Genomic DNA, 17,784 nt, shown 5'->3' on the forward strand with positions numbered 1-17,784 from the left:
CACTGGGACTGGGATGGGAGTGGGAATGGGAACAGGACTGGGATGGAAGTGGGATGGGAATGGGACTGGGATGGAAATGGGATGGCAGTGGGATTGGGATGGGAATGAGACTGGGATGGGGCTGGGACGGCACTGGGATGGGAATGGGATGGGACTGGGATGGGAATGACGCTGGGATGGGAGTGGGACGGCACTGGGATGATACTGGGACTGGAACAATACTGGGATGATACTGGGACAGTACTGGAATGGCGCTGGGATGGGACTGGGATGGTACTAGGATGGCACTGGGATGATACTGGGACGGTACTGGAGTGGCACTGGGATGGTACTGGGACGATACTAGAACTGGGACAGCACTGGGATGGGACTGGGATGATACTGGAATGGCACTGTGCTGTTACTGGGCTGGTACTGGGACAGCACCGGCACACGGGGACTGCGACGGGGACAGGCTGGCACCAGTATCGCCCTGAGACTGGGACCAGTATGGCCCAGTATCGCCCTGGAACAAGGACCGGTCTGGCCCCGTATAGCCCTGGGACTGGGAGCAGCAACAGGGACCAGTATGGCCCAGTATTCAACTGGAACTGGGACCAGTATGGTCCATTATCGCCCTGCGACTGGGACGAGCGCTGCCGCTGCTGCTCCGCCCTAAGCCCCGCCCCCGCCATAAAACCACGCCCACTCCAGACCACGCCCCCCCCCAACCCCGCCCACCACGAAGCTCCGTCCCCTTTGCGCGCCGCGCCCCTGAGGCCACGCCCCCCACCTCCCTCTCAGCCACGTCATACGCAGCGCCCCGCCCCTTTCGACGCCTCACTTCCGCTTCCGGTCGCTCCGGTGCGGCGGGCCCGCCGGTGAGTGGATGTTCGTCCCGCCGCTTCCCGGCCCGTTTCTCCGGTACCACCGGGTCCCGGCCCCTCTCTCCACAACCCCCTGGACCCCCCTGACCTGCCGGGGCCGCTCAGGGGCCGCCGCGGTAGCGAGTCCCCCGACGGGCCCGATCCGGGGCCTGTGCACCCCGGGGGTTGCCCGGTGTTTGTCCGTCCGCCCCGGTACCGGCGCTCCCGCTACCCCCACAGTGTCCCCGTCCTTCCGCTGGGGTGCCTGCTGTCCCCTACCCGTGTTCCCCCCCACTCCCGGTGTCCCCTGCCCGTGTCCCCCCCCCCCCCGCCACTCCCGGTGTCCCACCCACTCCCGGTATCGCCACCGGGTGTCCCGTACCCCCCATCCCGGGTGGCTCCGTGTCCTCTAACACCCGTTCTCCCGTAGGAACCAGCAGCCCCTGTGCCTCCTCCTCTCCAACCCCACGGTGTCCCGATCCCCTCTCGGTGTCCCGGTTCTCCCCTACTCGGTGTCCCGGTTTTCCGGTGCCTCCGGTGCCCCCGGGATGTGGCACGAGGCCCGGAAGCACGAGCGCAAGCTGCGCGGGATGATGGTGGATTACAAGAAACGGGCGGAACGGCGCCGCGAGTACTACGAGAAAATCGTGAGTGGAACCGAGACCGGGACCCCCCACCGGGGATAACGGGGACACTGGGGACAACGGTGACCCTGACATCCCCCCTCAGGGATAATGGGGACACTGGGGACAACGGTGACCCCGACACTCCCCACTGGGGATAACGGTGACCCTGACATCCCCTCTTGGGGACAGTGGTGACCCCAGGGACACCAGTGACCCCGACATCCCCCCCAGGACAACAGTGGCTTTGTCACTCCCCCAAGGACAATGATGACCCTGACATCCCCCCTTGGGGACAGTGGTGACCCCAGGGACACCAGTGACCCCGACATCCCCCCCAGGACAACAGTGGCTTTGTCGCCTCCCCAGGGACACCGATGACCCCGACACCCCCTCTTGGGGACAGTGGTGACCCCAGGGACACCAGTGACCCCGACATCCCCCCAGGACAACAGTGGCTTTGTCACCCCCCCAAGGACAATGATGACCCTGACATCCCCCCTTGGGGATAGTGGTGACCCCAGGGACACCAGTGACCCCGACATCCCCCCCAGGACAGCAGTGGCTTTGTCACCCCCCCTGGGGACAACGGTGACCCCAGAGACAGTGGTGACCCCAAAAACCCTCTCCAGGGACAACAGTGGCTTTGTCACCCCCGCCTGGGGACACCAGTGACACCGACACCCCCCCAGGGATAACAGTGGCTTTGTCACCCCCCAGGGACAGTGGTGAGCCCAACACACTCCTGGGGACAACACTAACCCCAACACACCCCCGGGGACAGTAGTGACCCCATCACCCCCCTTGAGGACAATGGTGACCTCAGGGACACAAGTGACCCCGACACCCCCCCCAGACACAGTGGTGACCCCAACACACCCTCGGGGACAACAGTGGCTTTGTCACCCATCCCCCTGGGGACAACGGTCAACCCAGGTACACCGGTGACTCCAGGTACACCAGTGACCCCAACACCACCCCCAGGGACCCCAACACCCTGCCTGGGGACAATGATGACCTCAGGGACAACAGTGACCCTGACAGCACCCCTGGGACAACAGTAGCTTTGACCCCCCCCCAAAGGGACAGTGGTGACCCCGACACCCCCCAGGGGACAATGGTGACACCAGGGATACCAGTGACCCCAAAACCCCCCCAGGGACAATGGGGACCCCGACACCTCCCCCTTGGGGACAATGGTGATCTCAGGGACATCAGTGACCCCAGCACCCCCCCCACCTGGGGACAGCGGTGACCCCAACACACCCTTGGGGATAACGGTGGCTTTGTCACCCCCCCCCGGGGACAGCAGTGGTCCCAACACCCCTCTTGGGGACAGTGATGACCCCAGGTACACCAGTGACCCCAAACCCCACCCCCGGGGACAGTGGTGACCCCAACACCCCCCAGTTTCGGGGCAGAAAAGGGGCAGGTGGAGCAGCCCCCCCCACTTTTCTTTAACTTTCAGGAGTTTTATTCTTTATTTATATTAAATTAACTTAATTAATTTAATTCATTTATGATGTATTTGGGGCTTTTCCCTCCCAGAAAAAGGACCCGGCGCAGTTTCTCCAGGTCCACGGCCGCGCCTGCAAAGTCCACCTGGATTCGGCTGTCGCTCTGGCGGCCGAGAGCCCCGTTAATATGTGAGTGACCCCCCCCAAAATCCCCCAGACTCCCCCCAAATCCTTCCCGGGGGGGGTAATCCTCCCCCCCCCAAAAATATGTCCCCATTGTCCCCATAGGATGCCCTGGCAAGGGGACACCAACAACATGATCGACCGATTCGACGTGCGGGCGCATCTGGATCACATCCCGCTCTACACGCCCCCCCTGCTCAACCCCATGTAAGTTTGGGGGGGGGACACCCCAAAATCCACCCCCATACTGTAGGGTCACTGCCCCCCTCCTCCTGGTTTTGGAGGTGTGGGACCAGTATGAAGCTTCCAGTATAAACTGGAGCGAGTGGGGGGTAAAACGAGGCAAAGGGATCTATCCCCCCACCCCACTGGGGATGTCCCCAAGGGTCCCCTTCCCACTGGGCATATCCCCAAGGGTCCCCTTTCCTTTGGGGACATCCTGAGTGTCCCCTTCCCACTGGGGACGTCCCCAAGGGTCCCCTTCCCATTGGGAACATCCCCAAGGGTCCCCTTCCCTCTGGGGACATCCAAGAGTCCCCTTCTCTTTGGGGGCGTCCCCAAGGATCCCCTACCCACTAGGCATATGCCCAAGGGTCCCCTTCCCTTTGGGGACATCCTGAGTGTCCCCTTCCCACTGGGGATGTCCCCAAGGGTCCCCTTCCCATTGGGAACATCCCCAAGGGTCCCCTTCTCTCTGGGGACGTCCAAGGGTCCCCTTCCCTTTGGGGACATCCTGAGTGTCCCCTTCTCTTTAGGGACGTCCCCAAGGATCCCCTTCTCTTTAGGGACGTCCCCAAGGATCCCCTTGTCTTTAGGGACATCCCCGAGTGTCCCCTTCCCACTGGGGACATCCTGAGCATCCCCTTGTCTTTAGGGACGTCCCCAAGGATCCCCTTCTCTTTAGGGACGTCCCCAAGGATCCCCTTGTCTTTAGGGACATCCCCGAGTGTCCCCTTCCCTCTGGGGACATCCCCGAGGGTCCTCTTCTCTTTGGGGGCATCCCCAAGGGTCCCCTCCCTGCTGGGGACATCCCTTTCTCTCTGGGGATGTCCCCAAGGGTCGCCTTCCCACTGGGGACATCTTGAGTGTGGGGGGATAATGAGGGAGAAAAACCCCAAATTAGCGTGGGGGGGTTAATTAATAATGATGCGTTTACCACCCCCTCCAGATCCCCCGAGCAGGAGTCGGATGAGAGGAAATGCAACTACGAGCGGTACCGGGGACTGGTGCAGAACGACTTTGCTGGCAGTGAGTGGATTTTGGGGTGAATTGGGCTGTGCTGTCCCCATTTTTGGGGTGAATCACCCCCGAATTGGGCCATGTTATCCCCATGTCCCCAGGCTCCAAGGAAGCAGTATCTAGTGGGGGATTTGGGGGTGAATCCCCCCCAAATTGGGCCATATTATCCCCATGTCCCCAGTCTCAGAGGAGCAGTGTCTAGGGGTGGATTTTGGGGTGAATCCCCCCCCAAATCGGGCCATATTGTCCCCATGTCCCCAGTCTCAGAGGAGCAGTGTCTGGCGGTTCAGGGGGTGGATTTTGGGGTGTCCTCATGTCCCATGTCTCAGAGGAGCAGTGTCTAGGGGTGGATTTTGGGGTGAATCCCCCCCAAATCGGGCCATATTGTCCCCATGTCCCCAGTCTCAGAGGAGCAGTGTCTGGCGGTTCAGGGGGTGGATTTTGGGGTGTCCTCATGTCCCAAGTCTCAGAGGAGCAGTGTCTAGGGGTGGATTTTGGGGTGAATCCCCCCCCAAATCGGGCCATATTGTCCCCATGTCCCCAGTCTCAGAGGAGCAGTGTCTGGGAGTGCAGGGGGTGGATTTTGGGGTGTCCCCCATGTCCCCAGTCTGGAAGGAGCAGTGTCTAGGGGTGGATTTTGGGGTGAATCCCCCCCAAATTGGGCCATATTGTCCCCATGTCACCAGTCTCAGAGGAGCAGTGTCTAGGGGTGGATTTTGGGGTGAATCCCCCCCAAATCAACCCATACTGTCCCCAGTCTCGGAGGAGCAATGTCTGTACCAGATCTACATCGACGAGCTCTACGGCGGCCTCCAAAAACCCAACGAGGACGAGAAGAAGAAGTGAGTGTGACAAGAGGGGACGGGTGTCACCCCCCCCCTCCCCAGGGTGTCCCCAGCCGGGGGAGGTGACAGGAGGGGGTGACACCTGTGTCCCCAGGCTGGCGGAGAAGAAGGCGTCCATCGGGTACACGTACGAGGACAGCACGGTGGCCGAGCTGGAGGGGGGACCGGAGCCGCAGCCGCGTGGGGACGAGGACGACAGCGAGGAGGACAGCGAGGAGGATGAGGACGAGGTCATCCCCGACATCGGTAACGCGATGCCCATTTCCTTGCCTGTTTCCTTGCCCGTTTCCTTGCCCATTTGGCAGTTCCCTGCCCCTTTCTCTGCCCATTTCCTCCTCGTTCTCTCCCTATTCTCTCCCCATTTCCCTGCCCGTTTCCTCCCCATTCTCTCCCCAGTTCCCTGCCCGTTTCCTCCCCATTCTCTCCCTATTCTCTCCCCAGTTCCCTGCCCGTTTCCTCCCCATTCTCTCCCTATTCTCTCCCCAGTTTCCTGCCCGTTTCCCTGCCCGTTCTCTCCCCATTTCCCTGCCCGTTTCCTCCCCATTCTCTCCCCATTCTCTCCCCAGTTCCCTGCCCGTTTCCTCCCCATTCTCTCCCTATTCTCTCCCCAGTTTCCTGCCCGTTTCCCTGCCCGTTCTCTCCCCATTTCCCTGCCCGTTTCCCTGCCCATTTGGCAGTTCCCTACCCGTTTCCCTCCCCCTTCTCTCCCCATTTCCCTGCCCGTTTCCTCCCCATTCTCTCCCCATTCTCTCCCCATTCTCTCCCCATTCTCTCCCCATTCTCTCCCCATTCTCTCCCCATTCTCTCCCCATTCTCTCCCCATTCTCTCCCCATTCTCTCCCCATTCTCTCCCCATTCTCTCCCCATTCTCTCCCCATTCTCTCCCCATTCTCTCCCCATTCTCTCCCCATTCTCTCCCCAGTTCCCTGCCTGTTTCCCTGCCCATTCTTTCGCCATTTCCCTGCCCGTTTCCCTGCCCATTTGGCAGTTCCCTGTCCGTTTCCCTCCCCCTTCTCTCCCCAGTTCCCTGTCCGTTTCCCTCCCCCTTCTCTCCCCAGTTCCCTGTCCGTTTCCCTACCCCTTCTCTCCCCAGTTCCCTGCCTGTTTCCTCCCATTCTCTCCCCATTTCCTTGCCCGTTTCCTCCCTATTCTCTCCCCAGTTCCCTGCCTGTTTCCCTGCCCGTTCTGTCCCCATTTCCCTGCCTGGTTCCCTGCCCATTTGGCAGTTTCCTGCCTGTTTTCTGCCCATTTCTCTCCCAGTTTCCTGCCCATTCCCCTGCCCGTTTCCTCCCCGTTCTTTCTCCAGTTCCCTGCCCGTTTCCCTGCCCATTCTCTCCCCGTTTCCCTGCCTGTTTCCCTGTCCATTCTCTCCCCGTTTCCCTCCCCGTTCTCTCCCCAGTTCCCTGCCTGTTTCCCTGTCCATTCTCTCCCTGTTTCCCTGCCCATTTGGCAGCTTCCTGCCCGTTCCCCTGCCCGTTCCCCTGCCCGTTCCCCTGCCCGTTCCCCTGCCCATTCCCCTGCCCATTCCCCTGCCCATTTGGGAGTTTCCTGCCCGTTTCCTGCCCGTTTCCTGCCCGTTTCCTGCCCGTTTCCTGCCCAGCTGTCTCGCTGTTCTCTTGCCGGTTCCCTGCCCATTCTCTCCCCATTTCCCTGTCTGATCCTCTCCCCCCCCATTTCCCCCTCTCCCCCCCATTTCCCCCTCTCCCCCCCATTTCCCTCTCTCCCCACCACTTCCCTCTCTCCCCACCACTTCCCCCTCTCCCCGCCACTTCCCCCTCTCCCCGCCACTTCCCCCTCTCCCCCCCACTTCCCCCTCTCCATTTCCTCCCCCCAGACGTGGAGGTGGACGTGGACGAGCTGAACCAGGAGCAGGTCGCCGACCTCAACAAACAAGCCACCACCTACGGGATGGCCGAGGGCGACTTTGTCAGGTGGGGACACCTCGGGGGGGACTTTGGGGACACCCCAGGGACTCTGGGGACCCCCCCAGCACCCCGGCGGGGGGGGTTTACTGGGAGTCTCTATGTTTTTTGGGGCGCACAAGGATGTTGCGGAAGGACAAGGAGGAGGCGGAAGCCATTAAGAACGCCAAAGCGCTGGAGGAGGAGAAGGCCATGTACTCGGTGAGGGAGCTGCGGGGGCCTTAAATACCCCTGGGGGGGTCCCGAAATCCCCCTTGGGGAGTTTGTAACCCCATGGGGGGGTTCCTAAATTCCCATGGTGGGGGATTTAATCCCATAGGGGATCCCTAAATCCCCTTGGGGTGTTTTTAATTCTATGGGGGGACCCAAGTCCCCCTGGGGGGGTCCCGAAATCCCCCATGGGGGTCCTTAAATCCCCATGGGGGACTTTGTAACTGCATTAGGGGTCCCTAAATCCCCATGGTGGGGTTGTAACCCCAATGGGGAGGTCCCTCAGTCCCTCATGGGGGGGTCCTTAAATCCCTATGGTGGACTGTACCCCAGTGGTGGGGTCCCTAAGTCCTTAAATCCTTATGGGAGCTTGTAACCCAGGGGGGTCCCTAAATCTCCCTGGGGTGTCTTTAACCCTATGGGGGGTCCCAAAATCCCCTGTGGGGGGTCCTTAAATCCCTATGGGGGTTGTAGCCCTGGGCGGGGTCCCTAAATCCCCATGGCGGGGTTGTAACCCTGGGGAGGTTTATAACCCCATGGGGGGTCCCTAAATCCCCCTGGGGGGATCTATAACCCCATGGCGGGGTCTATAACCCCATGGGGGGGTCCCTATATCCCCCCAGGGCCGTCGCTCTCGCCGCCAGCGCAGGGAATTCCGTGAGAAACGCCTGAAAGGAAGGAAGATCAGCCCCCCCAGGTGACATCCCCCGGCTCCATGTCCCCTCCCTGGGGGGTCCCGGGGGCTCCGTGGGGTCACGGGGGCTCTGTGACCGCCCCCCGGTGTCCCCAACCCTGACGCCGTGTCCTCCGCAGCTACGCACGCAGGGACAGCCCCACGTACGACCCTTACAAACGGTGAGTGTGACGAGGGTCCCCTTCCTGCTGGGGACGTCCCCAAGGGTCCCCTTCCCACTGGGGATATCCCGAGTGTCCCCTTCCCTTTGGGGACATCCCCACATGTCTGCTTCTCTCTGGGGGCATCCCCAAGGGTCCCCTTCCCATTGGGAACACCCCAAGTGTCCCCTTCCCATTGGGGACATCCCTTCTCTCTGGGGACGTCCCCAAGTGTCCCCTTGTCTTTAGGGATGTCCCCAAGGGTCCCCTTGTTTATAGGGACATCCCCAAGGGTCCCCTTCTCTTCGGGGACATCCTGAGTGTCCCTTTCCCACTGGGGATGTCTCTAAGGGTCCCCTTCCCATTGGGAACATCCTGAGTGTCCCCTTCCCATTGGGGACATCCCAAGTGTCCCCTTCCCACTGGGGACGTCCCTTCTCTCTGGCAATGTCCCCAAGGGTCCCCTTCTCTTTGAGGACATCCTGAGCATCCCCTTCCCACTGGGGATGTCCCCAAGGGTCTCTTTCTCACTGGGGACATCCCCAGGGGTCCCCTTCCCATTGGGAACATCCCCAAGGGTCCCCTTCCCATTGGGGATGTCCCCAAATGTCCCATTCCCACTGGGGCCGTCCCTTGTCTTTAGGGGCGTCCTCAAGGGTCCCCTTGTCTTCAGGGACATCCTGAGTGTCCCCTTTCCTCTGGGGGTGTCCCCAAGGGTCTCCTTCTCTTTAGGGATATCCTGAGTGTTTCCTCCCTACTGGGGATGTCCCCAAGGGTCCCCTTTTCTTTAGGGACATCCTGAGTGTCCCCTTCCCACTTGGGACATCCCTTCTCTCTGGGGATGTCCCGAAGAGTCCCCTTCTCTTTAGGGACATCCCCAAGGGTCCCCTTCCCACTGGGGACATCCCCAAGCGTCACCCTTAATTTTCGGGGGCGCATTTTTGGCAACCACCGCCTTCCCCGTCCCTCCAGCTCTCCCTCGGAGTCCAGCTCGGAGTCTCGCTCGCGGTCGCGGACGCCGTCACCGGGCCACGAGGAGAAGATCACCTTCATCACCAGCTTCGGCGGCAGCGACGAGGAGGCGGTGGCGGCAGCTTCGGCGGCGCAAACCGGCGGCGGCACCGCCAACCCCGGCAAAACCGCCACCACGCCGGGCCGGCAGCGCTCGGTGCCACCGGGCAGCGCGGGGCGGCGCGCCGCGTCCCGGTCGGTAACTCTCGAAGCCCGGCGCGGTTTTGGCGACACCAAGGTGGTGGCGGGGGACGATGGGGACGCCGGTGACGCCGTAACGTGGCGGAGGGTGCTTGTCCAAGAGGGAACAAAGGGAGTTTTTGGTTGAGGAACCACACGGGGGTGGTGGTGGCACCGATGTCATTGCGGTGCTGGATTCTACAGCTTGTAGAGGGGCTTGGTGGCATCTCAGGGTCCTTGGGGACCATCAGGGCTAAGAGGGACTTGGTGGCATCTCCTGGGGACCATCAGATCCAAGAGGGACTTAGTGGCATCTCCAGGGTCCCTGGGGACAATCAGGTCTAAGAGGAACTTGGTGGCATCTCCTGGGGACCATCAGATCCAAGAGGAACTTGGTGGCATCTCCAGGGTCCCTGGGGACAATCAGGTCTAAGAGGAACTTGGTGGCATCTCCTGGGGACCATCAGATCTAAGAGGCACTTGGTGGCATCTCGGGGTCCCATCAGATCCAAGAGGGACTTGGTGGCATCTCCAGGTCCTTGGGGACCATCAGATCCAAGAGGAACTTAGTGGCATCTCCAGGGTCCCATCAGATCCAAGAGGGACTTGGTGGAATCTCCAGGTCCTTGGGGACCATCAGATCCAAGAGGAACTTGGTGGCATCTCCAGGGTCCCTGGGGACCATCAGATCCAAGAGGGACTTGGTGGCATCTCCATGGTCCTTGGGGATCATCAGATCCAAGAGGGACTTGGTGGCATCTCCAGGGTCCCTGGGGACCATCAGATCCAAGAGGAACCTAGTGGCATCTCAGGGTCCCATCAGATCCAAGAGGGACTTGGTGGCATCTCCAGGGTCCTTGGGAACCATCAGATCCAAGAGGAACTTAGTGGCATCTCCAGGGGACCATCAGATGCAAGAGGGACTTGGTGGCATCTCTATGATCCTTGGGGACCATCAGATCTGAGAGGGACTTGGTGGCAACTCAGGGTCCCTTGGGGACCATCAGGTCTGAGAGGGACTTGGTGGCAACTCAGGGTCCCTTGGGGACCATCAGGTCTAAGAGGGACTTGGTGGCATCTCCTGGGTCCTTGGGGACCATCAGGTCTAAGAGGCACTTGGTTGCATCTCAGGGTCCCATCAGATCCAAGAGAGACTTGGTGGCATCTCAGGGTCCCATCAGCTCCAAGAGGGACCTGGTGGCATCTCCAGGGGACCATCAGATCCAAGAGGGACTTGGTGGCATCTCAGGGTCCCTTGGGGACCATCAGATCCAAGAGAGACTTGCTGGCATCTCAGGGTCCCATCAGATCCAAGAGGGACTTGGTGGCATCTCCAGGGTCCTTGGGGACCATCAAATCTAAGAGGGACTTGGTGGCATCTCCAGGGGACCATCAGATCCAAGAGGGACTTGGTGGCATCTCAGGGTCTCATCAGCTCCAAGAGGGACTTGGTGACATCTCAGGGTCCTTGGGGACCATCAGCTCCAAGAGGGACTTGGTGGCATCTCCAGGTCCTTGGGGACCATCAGGTCTAAGAGGGACTTGATGGCATCTCCAGGGGACCATCACATCCAAGAGGGACTTGGTGGCATTTCAGGTCTCATTAGTTCCAAAGGGACTTGGTGACATCTCAGGGTCCTTGGGGACCATCAGCTCCAAGAGGGACTTGGTGGCATCTCAGGGTCCTCGGGGACCATCGGATCCAAGAGGGATTTGGTGGCATCTTAGGTCCCATCACATCCAAGAGGGATTTGGTGGCATCTCCAGGGTCCTTGGCGACCATCAGGTCTATCAGATCCAAGAGGGACTTGGTGACATCTCAGGGTCCCATCAGCTCCAAGAGGGACTTGGTGGCATCTCAGGGTCCCATCAGCTCCAAGAGGGACCTGGTGGCATCTCCAGGGGACCATCAGGTCCAAGAGGGACTTGGTGGCATCTCAGGGTCCCTTGGGGACCATCAGGTCCAAGAGAGACTTGGTGGCATCTCAGGGTCCCATCAGATCCAAGAGGGACTTGGTGGCATCTCAGAGTCCTTGGGGACCATCAGATCTAAGAGGGACTTGGTGGCATCTCCAGGGTCCATCAGATCCAAGAGGGACTTGGTGGCATCTCAGGGTCTCATCAGATCCAAGAGGGACTTGGTGACATCTCAGGGTCCTTGGGGCCCATCAGCTCCAAGAGGGACTTGGTGGCATCTCAGGGTCCCATCAGATCTAAGAGGCACTTGGTGGCATCTCAGGGTCCCATCAGACCCAAGAGGGACTTGGTGACATCTCCGGAGGGAAATGGGGGTGACTTTTGCATTGAAAGTCACCAGTGACACCGGTGCCACCATGCTCACCATATCCCCGTGTCCCCCACAGGCGCCGCTCTTCCTCCTCGTCCTCCTCGCCGTCCTCTTCCTCCTCCTCCTCCTCGTCCAGCTCCAGCTCCCGGTGTCGCCGCGGTTGCCGCCGGCCCGGCCGCTACCGGCGCTCGCGCTCCCGCCGCTCCCGCTCCTGGTCCCGGTGCCGCCGCGACGGGCGCCGGCGCTCGCGTTCCTACAGCCCCGACCGGGGGGGGCACCGCTACGGCCCCCGGCGCCGCTCACGGTACGGCCATTTCCCCCTGCCCTGTTTCCACCCCCATTTCCCCCCCATTTCTGCCTGGTTTGGCCCTATTTCCCCCCCCTGTTTCCCCCCCCGTATCCGCCCCTATATCCCCCCCCTATATCCCCCCCCTATATCCCCCCCCTGTATCCCCCCCCTGTATCCCCCCCCTATATCCCCCCCCTATATCCCCCCCCCATATCCCCCCCCCATATCCCCCCCCCATATCCCCCCCCCATATCCCCCCCCCATATCCCCCCCCCATATCCCCCCCCCATATCCCCCCCCCATATCCCCCCCCCATATCCCCCCCCCATATCCCCCCCCCATATCCCCCCCCCATATCCCCCCCCCATATCCCCCCCCATATCCCCCCCCATATCCCCCCCCATATCCCCCCCCCATATCCCCCCCCCCATTTCCCCCCCCCCATTTCCCCCCCCATTTCCCCCCCCCATTTCCCCCCCAATACCCCCCCCCAATACCCCCCCCTATATCCCCCCCTATATCCCCCCCCGTTATTCCCCCCCTATATCTCCCCTATATCCCCCCCTATATCCCCCCCTATATCTCTCCCTATTCCCCCCCCGTTATTCCCCCCTGTTATATTTATTTCCCCCCCATTATATTTATTTCCCCCCCATTATAGTTATTCCCCCCCATTATAGTTATTTCCCCCCCATTATGTTATTTCCTCCCACTACATTGATTCCCCCCCCCCACTATATGTATCCCCCCCCCCACTATATGTATCCCCCCCCCACTATATATATCCCCCCCCCACTATATATATTCCCCCCCCATTATATTCCCCCCACCATTTCTCCCCCGTTGCCCCCCCCACTTTCTCCCCATTCCCCCCCCACTTTCCCCCCATCCCCACAACCTCGGGCTCCCCGTGCCCCCCCTGACCCCCCCCAACCCCCCGCAGGTCCCGCTCCCGCTCCACCGACCGTTCCCGCCGGGGGGGTCCCCGCAGCAGCCCCCGCAGCAGCAGCACCCGCAGCAGCACCCGCAGCCGCTCGCCCTCCCCGGAGCCGCCACCCGCAGCACCCGCCGTGGGGGACAAGCTGAAAAAGTGAGCCTGGGGACACATTGGGGACACCCACATCACATTTCAGGTGGGGGGGGTCAGCACCCATTAATTAACCCCCATTAATTAACCCCCATGTCCCCCCCCCAGGGCTGAATCTGCTGCTGGTAAAGAGACGGGAGCTGCCAAAGTCAGTAAGAATTTAACCTGCCCTTTAATTGGCATCGCCGGGACACCGAGGTGCCCCCCATTGTGTCCCCTTGTGTCCCCCCCCCCACTTTGTCACCCTGTGGAGCTTGGCGGGGGAGGGGGGCGGTTTGGGTGGCCCCAGGTGTCACCTCCTGGGGTGGCATTTGGCCCCACGGCCCCATGGGTGACATGTGAGGTGGGGGGGAAGCGAGTGTCACTGTCACCCCAGGGACAGCCGGACCCTGTAGGGGGTCACCCATATGTCACTGTAGGACCCCGTAGGAGGTGACCCATGTGTCACTGTCACCCCAGGGAGAGCTGGACCCCATAGGGGGTCACCCACATATCACTGTCACCACAGGACCCCATAGGGGGTGACCCACGTGTCACTGTCACCATAGGGACAGCCAGACCCTATAGGGGGTGACCCACATGTCACTGTCACCATAGGGACAATTGGACCCCATAGGGGGTGACCCACGTGTCACCGTCACCATAGGGACAGCCAGACCCTATAGGGGGTGACTCACATGTCACCATCACCATAGGGACAGCCGGACCCTATAGGGGGTCACAAGGGTGTCACTGTCACCATAGGAACAATTGGACCCCATAGGGGGTGACTCACATGTCACTGTCACCATAGGGACAGCCAAAACCTATAGGGGGTGACCCACGTGTCACTGTCACCATAGGGACAGCCAAACCCTATAGGGGGTGACCCACGTGTCACTGTCACCATAGGGACAGCCAAACCCTATAGGGGGCGACCCATGTGTCACTGTCACCATAGGGACAGCCAAACCCTATAGGGGGCGACCCATGTGTCACTGTCACCATAGGGACAGCCAAACCCTATAGGGGGTGACCCACGTGTCACTGTCACCATAGGGACAATTGGACCCCATAGGGGGTGACCCACGTGTCACTGTCACCATAGGGACAGCCAAACCCTATAGGGGGTGACCCACATGTCACTGTCACCATAGGGACAGCCAAACCCTATAGGGGGCGACCCATGTGTCACTGTCACCACAGGGACAGCCAAACCCTATAGGGCGTGACCCACGTGTCACTGTCACCGCAGGGACAGCCAGACCCATGGGGGGGTCACAGAGGTGTCGTTGTCACCGCGGGGTGGTGGGGGGAGCCGGGGGGCTGCGCCGTGTCCCCGTGTCCCCCCCTGTGTCACACGCTGTCCCCCCCGTTCCCTTTGCAGCCCAAACTGACCCCGCAGGAGAAGCTGAAGCTGCGGATGCAGAAGGCGCTGAACCGGCAGTGTGAGCCCCCCATGTCACCCCTGTGTCCCCCCATGTCACCCCCGTGTCCCCATGTCACCCCCATATCCCCCCCCATGTCACCCCGTGTCCCTCATGTCACCCCGTGTCCCTCATGTCCCCCCCATGTCACCCCGTGTCCCTCATGTGCCCCCATGTCCCCATGTTGTCTCCTGTCCCCCATGTGCCCCCCTGTCCTCCCATGTCTCCTCATGTCACCCCCATCCCTCATGTGCCCCCGTGTCCCCCCATGTCACCCTGTGTCACTCATGTGCCCCCGTGTGTCCCCATGTCCCCCCGTGTCCCCCCATGTCCCCCCGTGTCCACATGTCACCTCCTGTCCCTCCTGTGTCACTCCCTGGCCCTCATGTGCCCTCGTGTCCCCCCATGTCACTCATGTGCCCTCATGTCCCCCAATGTCACTCATGTGCCCCCATGTCCCCCCCATGTCACCCTGTGTCACTCATGTGCCCCCATGTCCCCCCCATGTCACCCTGTTCCCCCATGTCACCTCATGTGCCCCCGTGTCCCTCATGTGCCCCCCATCCCCCCCATGTTTCCCCATGTCACTCTGTGTCCCCCATGTGCCCCCCACGTCACCTTGTGTCCCCCTGTGTCCCCCCATGTCCCCTATGTCCCCCCATGTCCCCTTGTGTCCCCATATCGCCTCCTGTCCCCCCATGTCACCCTGTGTCCTCGTATGCCCCCCATGTCCGTCCCCGTCCCCGTGTCCCCCCCCGTCCCCATGTCCCCCTTGTCCCTCATGTCCCCCCATGTCCCCCTGTGTCCCTCATGTGCCCCTTGTGTCCCCAGTGTCCCCCCCATTCCCCCCAGCCCCCCCAAACCCCTCACTCTCATCCATTTCCCGCAGTCAAAGCCGACAAAAAAGCTGCCCAGGAAAAAATGCTGCAACAGGAGCACGAGCGACAGGTAACGGGGGGGGGGGACACACAGGGGGGGTCACAGTGTCCCCATTTACGGGGGGGGGCTCATTTGGGTGTCACCGTAGGGGGGGACACCCCATTAACGTCAGTTCATCCATTGCAGGAGCGTGAGGATGAGCTGCGTGCCATGGCGCGAAAGATCCGCATGAAGTAAATCCTTCCCCCCCAAAATGGGGGTCCTGGTGATCTGGGGGGGTCCTGGTGACCTGGGGGGGGTCCTGGTGACCCTGGGGGACTTGAGGGGGTCCACCCACAATGTGACCCCCCCCCCAAATTAAATTACAGAGAGCGGGAGCGGAGGGAGAAGGAACGAGAGGAATGGGAGCGACAATACAGCCGGCAGAGCCGCTCGCCATCCCCGGCCCCGCGCTATGGTAAGCACCCAAAAACGGGGGGGAGCACCCCAAAAATAGGGGGGGACCCCCATAAAATGAATGGGGACACCCCATAAAATGAATGGGGGGGCTCCATACCCCTCCACCCCCCTATTTTTGGGGGTGGGAGGGAGGAAAAAGCCACATTGGGGTCACATCTGTGCATCTCATTGCAGGGCGCGAATACAGCTCGTCCCGCAGGTACGTGCGCCCCCAAACCCCCCAAAAATGGGGGGGCCGCACCCCCCTGACCCACATGTCCCCCCCTGACCCACATGTCCCCCCCCGCAGGCGCTCCCGCTCCCGCTCCCCCCACCACCGGCACTGATGGCCAACGGACCCCAAATAAAGGCAGAAAACCTCTTTATTATGGGCACAAAATACATTGGGGGGGCACCATTTTTTTGCAGGGGGGGGTGCTTTTCCACTGGGCGTGTCCATAACATTTGGGGGGGGGGGGGGAGTGACATTTTTGGGACACATTTATTTTATGTCATATCTTATACTTCCCGCTGGTTTTATCTTGGGGAGGGGGGGTCTTTATACTTAGGTGCCTGTTTTTATTGGGAGAGCCTATTTTATAAAGGGGGGGGGTCCACTTTCTCGCAGGTGAAGGTGAACGCCAACACGTCCCCCCCCCGCAGCAGCGCAGCCCTTTGCACCCCCAAGGGGGTCTCCAAGGCGTCCACTTGCAAAACCGTGACCCCCCCGCCGGCCGCCCCGAAAACCCCGTCCACCGTCACCCCCCCCCAAAGCCAAAACCGAGTGGGGCGCCCCCGGGCCCCCCCCAAAACATGAAGGAAGCGGCGCCGAAGCGCCGCCCGCGCCCCCTGTTCCGCGGGGACCCCCCCCAAAAGTGCTCGGGCTCGGGGGGTGGTGGGGTTGAAGCCCCTCCCGCCGTCCGGGCCCCACGGCAACCGCACGACCCCCACGGGGACCCCCATGGTGACCCCCCCGGGATCCCCCCCGGGGGTCTCCAGTGACATCGTGGCTCCTGTTTTGGGGACAGAAAAGGTGGTTTAGGGTCACGTACCCCGAGTTTCTAGCCTGTGACCCCCCCCCCCAGCCCCATGTACCCCTCTGTGCCCCCTCCTGCCAGGGGCCCAAAGAGCCCCCTCCTAGGACCCTATAGAGACCCCCCCAGCCCCATAGGATCCCACAGACCCTCAGTGTACCCCCAGGGATGTCCCCAGCCCCATATGATCCCCCCCCCCCCATAGACCCCCAGTGTCCCCCCAGGGACCTCCCAGCCCTGTACACACCCTATGGACCCCCCTAGTCCCATAGACACTCTATCGACCCCTATAGACCCCCCCAGCCCTACAGACACCCTATAGACCCCCCCAGCCCTGCAGACACCCTATAGAGCTTCTCCCAACCCCATAGACACCCTATAGACCCCCCCAGCTCCACAACCACTCTATAGAGCCCCTCATGCCCCACAAACACCCCCATAGACCCCACACACACCCCCATAGACCCGCCCACCTCCATAGACACCCCACGGACCCCCCCCCAGCCCCATAGACACCCTATAGACCTCTGTAGGCACCCTATAGAGCTCCCCCTGCCTCATAGACACCCCATAAACCCCCCCCAGCCCCATAGACACCCTATAGACCCTCCACAGACACCCTATAGACCCCCCCAGCCCTGCAGACACCCTATAGAGCTTCTCCCAACCCCATAGACACCCTATAGACCCCCCCAGCTCCACAGCCACTCTATAGAGCCCTCCCTGCCCCACAAACACCCCCATAGACCCCACACCCACCCCCATAGACCCCCCCCACCTCCATAGACACCCCATAGACCCCCTCCAGCCCCATAGACACCCTACAGACCTCCGTAGGCACCCTATAGAGCCCCCCCTGCCTCACAGACACCTCCATAAACCCCCCCAGCCCCATAGACACCCTATAGACCCCCCCAGCCCTGTAGACACCCTATAGAGCTTTTCCCAACCCCATAGACACCCTATAGACCCCCCGGCCCCACAGACACGCTGTAGACCTCCGTAGACACCCTAT

The 17,784-nt window shown here is 61.4% G+C and overlaps 1 protein-coding gene across 5 annotated transcripts; it reads left to right on the top strand.

Moving 5' to 3' along the window:
- Positions 1 to 755: 755 nt before the first annotated feature.
- CLASRP (CLK4 associating serine/arginine rich protein) lies at positions 756 to 16,121 on the top strand. 5 transcript variants are annotated; one of them, XM_065859447.2, is made up of 21 exons: positions 756 to 860; positions 1,276 to 1,492; positions 3,017 to 3,114; positions 3,214 to 3,315; positions 4,277 to 4,356; positions 5,105 to 5,189; positions 5,287 to 5,438; positions 7,027 to 7,123; positions 7,237 to 7,315; positions 7,948 to 8,021; positions 8,138 to 8,179; positions 9,131 to 9,364; positions 11,713 to 11,940; positions 12,869 to 13,015; positions 13,121 to 13,160; positions 14,379 to 14,439; positions 15,308 to 15,366; positions 15,484 to 15,530; positions 15,666 to 15,754; positions 15,931 to 15,955; positions 16,046 to 16,121. In XM_065859447.2, exons 2-21 carry the CDS (start codon positions 1,394 to 1,396, stop codon positions 16,080 to 16,082), a joined length of 1,875 nt encoding a protein of 624 aa, XP_065715519.1. In that variant the 5' UTR covers positions 756 to 860; positions 1,276 to 1,393; the 3' UTR covers positions 16,083 to 16,121. The 5 variants fall into 5 exon arrangements, with proteins under 5 accessions (XP_065715519.1, XP_071656858.1, XP_071656859.1 ...); XM_065859446.2 differs by lacking the exon at positions 756 to 860 and adding an exon at positions 881 to 903; XM_071800759.1 differs by lacking the exon at positions 756 to 860 and adding an exon at positions 959 to 1,038.
- Positions 16,122 to 17,784: the final 1,663 nt, after the last annotated feature.

This window comes from Patagioenas fasciata, chromosome 33 (genome assembly GCF_037038585.1).
Source record: "Patagioenas fasciata isolate bPatFas1 chromosome 33, bPatFas1.hap1, whole genome shotgun sequence".
Taxonomy (NCBI): domain Eukaryota; kingdom Metazoa; phylum Chordata; class Aves; order Columbiformes; family Columbidae; genus Patagioenas; species Patagioenas fasciata.